This window comes from Aplidium turbinatum, chromosome 13 (genome assembly GCF_918807975.1).
Source record: "Aplidium turbinatum chromosome 13, kaAplTurb1.1, whole genome shotgun sequence".
NCBI lineage: Eukaryota > Metazoa > Chordata > Ascidiacea > Aplousobranchia > Polyclinidae > Aplidium > Aplidium turbinatum.
Genome location: NC_137484.1, coordinates 8,518,130 through 8,524,352, shown reverse-complemented (window position 1 = coordinate 8,524,352; position 6,223 = coordinate 8,518,130). Strand labels below are relative to the sequence as shown.

General features: G+C 36.7%; 1 protein-coding gene across 1 annotated transcript; it reads right to left on the bottom strand.

The window, feature by feature from the left end:
- Positions 1-788: 788 nt before the first annotated feature.
- LOC145782426 (histone-lysine N-methyltransferase SETMAR-like) lies at positions 789-1,895 on the bottom strand. The gene has a single exon (XM_082594210.1). It carries the CDS (start codon positions 1,893-1,895, stop codon positions 789-791), a length of 1,107 nt encoding a protein of 368 aa, XP_082450336.1.
- Positions 1,896-6,223: the final 4,328 nt, after the last annotated feature.

Here is a 6,223-nt window from a genome sequence, read left to right as displayed (position 1 = left end):
ACCAGCAGAGATTTGATAACATATTTGGCATTAAAAAAATTGATATCCGTTTTAAGACCGTTTTCCACGAGCAGACAGGCTTATACAAAAGCTCTGTGTTAATGTTCAGCAATTCAAAGAAAGACCAAGAGTCTCGTTCGAACCAATCCTTGTATGTAATTGAGTAGGTGAAAGTGCAAATATCAGGAAACTGTGGTTTTCCAAACCCAGTGCTGTATCTTTTTAAGGGTTTTGATGCTTTCTCAAAAGACAGCAGTTCTGTAGCTTTGCTTGTCATTTTCATTTGCTTTGTCACTGAACAAGATCACAGGAAAGATTCTGCTGTCAGATACTAAAGATGTTTTTTGAAAGCAAATAAAGCTGACTCTGCAATTTCTTTATCAATTTCTTTAACATGAAAAAACACAACAAATTTTACAAAACGTTGAATTTTCTACAGTTGTTTTGGGGTACATCTGGCTTTATGCATTGCCCCACAGCTCAAGAACCTGGACTTTTTGTGTACATCGGAGATGTCTGCTTGTAGGTAGAAGGCTGTGAGCTCAATTAACTCTTTGTAATCATCTCTTGGTGTTTTCTTGGAATGTGAGATAGCTTTCATTACTATCATCAGCTCTTATTTGTACTGTATACAGGGTGGTCCACAAAAATGTTGACACATTTTGTTTGTTCATAATTTCTACAAATCTGAAGATTTTTCAAAATCCTTTCAGCCGGAGATGGGTCATAGCTATAAGTTTTTGCCCTCAAAAGAACTTTTGAAAAAACGAACCGGTTTCTGAGTTATTTCAATATTTGATAATATGTTCGATCCATGCTCCTCGCTGCTGAATCATCGCTGCCACTCTCACATTGAAATTGTCCATCACCCTCCCTAACATGTCCCTTGGAATTCTTCTAATTTCTCTTCTAATGTTTTCCTTCAGTCTGTCAATGGTATCAGGATTGTTCTGGTAGACTCTATCGTTCAGATATCCCCAGAGGAAGTAGTCAGGAGGGTTAAGATCAGGTGAATATGGCGGCCAGGAGTTGTTGGTCCTCCTTGAAATCAATCGATCCCCAGGAAAGTACTGATGCAGATACTCAAGGGTACGATTGGAACAATGCGGTGGGGCACCGTCTTGCTGGAATACAGCTGTATTCAAGTCGGCCCCCCTTCTCCTCCTTACTGCTGGAATGAATTGTCGTCTGAGCAATTTGATGTAACGTTCAGTGTTAACAGTCACCTGGCATCCCTCGTCGTCCTCAAAAAAGTAGGGACCAAAAATGCCATTACGTCCTATTGCACACCAAACTGTGACTTTTGTTACACTCAAGGGTGCTTGCACATGCGCATGAGGCTGTGTTTCTGCCCAAAATCTCATATTTTGTTTGTTCACATGGCCACTCAAATGGAAGTGGGCCTCGTCGCTAAAGAGAAGCACATCCAAAAGACCGGGATTGTTCTCAATCCGTTCACTGGTTTGCTGACCAAATTCAAATCGTTCATCCTTGTTGGCTTGACTTTGAGTCTGAAGAAGCTGAATTTTGTATGGGAAAAGTTGCAAATCAGCATGAATAATTCTATTGACAGAAGATCTTGAAATCCCCACTTCCTGAGAAAGTCTTCTGGTGGATTTACGTGGAGACTTCTCCACACGAGTTCGAACATCGTGAACTTTTTCGGGGGTTCTTGCGGTGGAAGGTGGGCCACTATGGTTCTTATTGTTGTTAGTCACACTGCCAGTGTCTATAAACTTCTCCAACAAGCGTTTGATAGTGTTCCGAGACGGTGTTTTCCTTCCAGGAAAGTCATGACGAAGATGTCTCTGGGTCAAGATTACAGATTTTGTCAAAAAGTAATGTTCAATGATTTTTGTCCGCTCAGCCACTGAAAATTGATATCCCGGCTCCATACTGCTACACATAAAACTTATAGCTGTACTCTATAACCTACCTGAAAATCAAGAGGTAGAATTAATTTTTATGGAAATGACAGATAAACAAAATATGTCACATTTTTGTGGACCACCCTGTATATCAAGTTCAGGGTGAGCACTGAGCATCATCGATATACGAAAATGAAATTTTGTCTAAACCACTATACGACTAGTTGTTGAAGTTTTCTTTGAATCTTTAAAATATCATAACATCAGGAGATTTTGATGATTCTATTCGCAGGTTATTAAACACCCGGCCGACAATTTATTCACCTGCGTTATGTCTGTATTCATGCCACAATAACGATTTATTTAACTTATTTTGGATGGCAATACAGCTAGCTGTGATGTGGCCAGTATTGGAGCTGGTGGTATCAAACACCATAGCTCCCACCGATGCTTTGCAGTTCCAATCATCAAGTAGCTTTTCTGTTGCAGTACTGATCAATTCTCCCATAGGTTCTGATGAGCTAGCAGGCGACTTAGGCATTCCTAGTAGTTTAACGCCACTCGGACCAGAAACAAGGACAGGTAGCAGCCTTTCATCAATGACCTTTAAATTGAGGCTGGACATCAGCTTTCTATCCCAATGTAGGGATCTAGTCCCAGGTAACGGAGGTTGCCACTTTTCTTTAATGGCACTGGCAGTTTCTTTAGCTGTTTTGGTGCGATACCTCAGTGCCTGTGTAGTGTGTATAATTAAGGTTCACCTTTGATATCTCCACCACACGCAGTGATAAATTCCCTTATCATTATGGAAGCGGCCACAGGGCTAATTTTGTTCCTCAAACAACACCCAACTATCGAAGGGTATTTGAGGACATCATAAGGCACCCGAATCGTTGTGCCATCTTTGACGATGACACCTTTTGTAAGATGTTGGCAAAATAGCTTCAGTTTCAGAGACATTATCAGATGAAAAGTCTGCTGTTTCATCAAGTGTTGTGTCTATGAATTGTCTAACTTTTTCCAGTTTTCTTCCTTTTTAGCTAATTCTACAGAGTGCTGCTCGGTTCTATTTTTGTTTATTCTATTGTTACCATGTCTCGACCTGCAAATGTGGCAATCCTGTTTGTCATCATACTTTCTAAGAATTTGACATCTTCTTCCTCCTTAAGCAACTTGAACATGTTTTTAAGCCAAATTGGCAAAGTTTTGCTTAAAACATTCTGGAAATTTATTATTGCTGTATTGTGATCACGATCAGTGGCATTTATCTTTTGCAACTTTTTTAAATCTTAGTTGTAAAAATTAACAATTTTTCCATCCATCTTATTTCGGGTAATTGCGTTTATGTTTGCAAGTGAATATGATCTAACCATTTGATTAGCAACTTTTTTGACAGCTTCTCTTTTATTTCATGTTCCACCTGGATGCAATGCTTGTATTGCATCAGTGAAAGCAATACACCACTGCACTGCATGCACTTCTGTACATAGTTCATAGTATCGCCATAGTACATAGTTCCATGCTCTATGTTTCTGTAGGCTGAACTGAAATGAATTGAGAACATACAGCAAATCGTTGACCACATTAGTACATTAGCCTTATATATAGCGTATGTTGCTGCCTTGTTGTTCTGCCATGCTGATGGCAGATAGCCTCCCTCAAAGCAATGCCTCCAAGTCACATGTATTTACAAGCGGTATGAACATTACCTCACCTTGATCAATTGATCATATTCATGGCCTGTTGAGTAGATCCAAAATTGACTTAACATTGCTAAAAATGGCAATTTCTTTAGATTTTGCTATACGAAGCTGGAGGGTATGCACAGCACACCACTGCAGGAATTTGAACATGAAACTGGCACCCCAAGGGGTCAACCAATTTTTCTGAAACTTTGGATTTTTACTATTTATATGATATAGAACATTTGTTGAAAGGGCCAGAAAAATTGGGAGTCATAGGGGCATCAGCCTCACCCTAATCGCTATAACAACCAAACATTCTATCTTCATTCATTCTATTTGTAATCAAGGTAAGTGATGGAGCTAATGCTCTAACTTTTATTCAATGGTCGATACACAAATGAGAAAATGCAAGTGGTTTGTTGTACAATTTTTAGGTATATGATTGTTTTTATGTTAAGAACCAGTTGGATGATCAAATTGCATTCAAAATCATCGTGGCATGGACAAGGATTGATAAATTTAGAAGATGCAACAATGTGTAAACTGACGACTGTTATCAAAATCCAAATTGTATTGGCAATATTAGTTACCCATCATCACTATAACAACCAAACATTCTGTCTTCATTCATTCCATTTGTAATCAAAGTAAGTGATGGGGCTAATGCTCTAAATTTTATTCAATGGTCGATACAAATGAGAAAATGCAAGTGGTTTGTTGTACAACTTTTGGGAATATGATTGTTTTTGTGTTAAGAACCAGTTGGATGATAAAATTGCATTCAAAATCGTCGTGGCATGGACAAGAATTAATAAATTTAGAAGATGCAACAATGTGTAAACTGACGACTGTTATCAAAATCCAAATTGTATTGGCAATATTAGTTACCTATCATCACTATAACAACCAAACATTCTATCTTTATTCATTCTATTTGTAATCAAGGTAAGTGATGGAGCTAATGCTCTAAATTTTATTCAATGGTCGATACAAATGAGAGAATGCAAGTGGTTTGTTGTACAACTTTTAGGAATATGATTGGTTTTTTTGTTAAGAACCAGTTGGATGATCAAATTGCATTCAAAATCATCGTGACATGGACAAGGATTGATAAATTTAAAAGATGCAACAATGTGTACACTGACGACTGTTATCAAAATCGAAAGTGTATTGGCAATATTAGCTACCTAACCAGTTGGATGATCAAATTGCATTCGAAATCGTCGTGGCATGGACAAGGATTGATAAATTTAGAAGATGCAACAATGTGAAAACTGACGACTGTTATCAAAATCGAAATTGTATTGGCAATATTAGTTACCTATCATCACTATAACAACCAAACATTTTATCTTTATTCATTCCATTTGCAATCAAGGTAAGTGATGGAGCTAATGCTCTAACTTTTATTCAATGGTCGATACAGAACTGAGAAAATGCAAGTGGTTTGTTGTACAACGTTTAGGAATATGATTGTTTTTGTGTTAAGAACCAGTTGGATGATCAAATTGCATTCAAAATCATCCTGGCATGGACAAGGATTTATATACTAATAAAAAGATGCAACAAGGTGTACACTGACGACTGTTATCAAAATCCAAATTGTATTGGCAATATTAGTTACCCATCATCATTTCAACAACCAAACAATTCTATCTATGTTTATTCTATTTGTAATCAAGGTAAGTGATGGAGCTAATGCTCTAACTTTTATTCAACGGTCCAGACAAAATGAGAACATGCAAGTGGTTTATCGAACGACTGTTAGGAATATGATTGTTTTTTTGTTAAGAACCAGTTGGATGATCAAATTGCATTCAAAATCGTCGTGGCATGGACAAGGATTGATATACTACTAAGAAGATGCAACAATGTGTAAACTGACGACAGTTATCAAAATCCAAATTGTATTGGCAATATTAGTTACCTATCATCACTATAACAACCAAACATTCTATCTTCATTCATTTTATTTGTAATCAAGGTAAGTGATGGAGCTAATGCTCTAACTTTTTTTCAATGGTCGATACAAAATGACAATATACAAGTGGTTTATCGAACAACTTTTAGGAATATGATTGTTTTTTTGGAACCAGTTGGATGATCAAATTGCATTCAAAATCATCGTGGCATGAACAAGGATTGATAAACTAATAAGAAGATGCAACAATGTGTAAGTTGCGGACTGTTATCAAAATCCAAATTGTATTGGCAGTATTAGTTACCCATCATCACTATAACAACCAAACATTCTATCTTTATTTATTCTATTTGTAATCAAGGTAAGTGATGGAGCTAATGATTTAACTTTTATTCAATGGTCGATGCAAAAATAACAAAATGCAAGTGGTTTGATGTACAATTTTTAGGAATGTGATTGTTTTTTTATTAAGAACCAGTTCGATGATCATATTGCATTCAAAATAATCGTGGCATGGACAAGGATTGATAAATTTAGAAGATAAAACAATGTGTAAACTGACGACAGTTATCAAAATACCAATTGTATTGGCAATATTAGTTACCTATCATCATTATAACAACAAAACATTCTATCTTTATTCATTCTATTTGTAATCAAGGTAAGTGGTGGAGCTAATGCTCTAACTTTTATTCAATGGTCGATACACAAATGAGAAAATGCAAGTGGTTTGTTGTACAACTTTTAGG

What these genes read in the sequence shown, in the direction of transcription:
- LOC145782426 (XM_082594210.1), bottom strand. Translation starts at nt 1,895, where the DNA reads ATGGAGCCGGGATATCAATTTTCAGTGGCTGAGCGGACAAAAATCATT.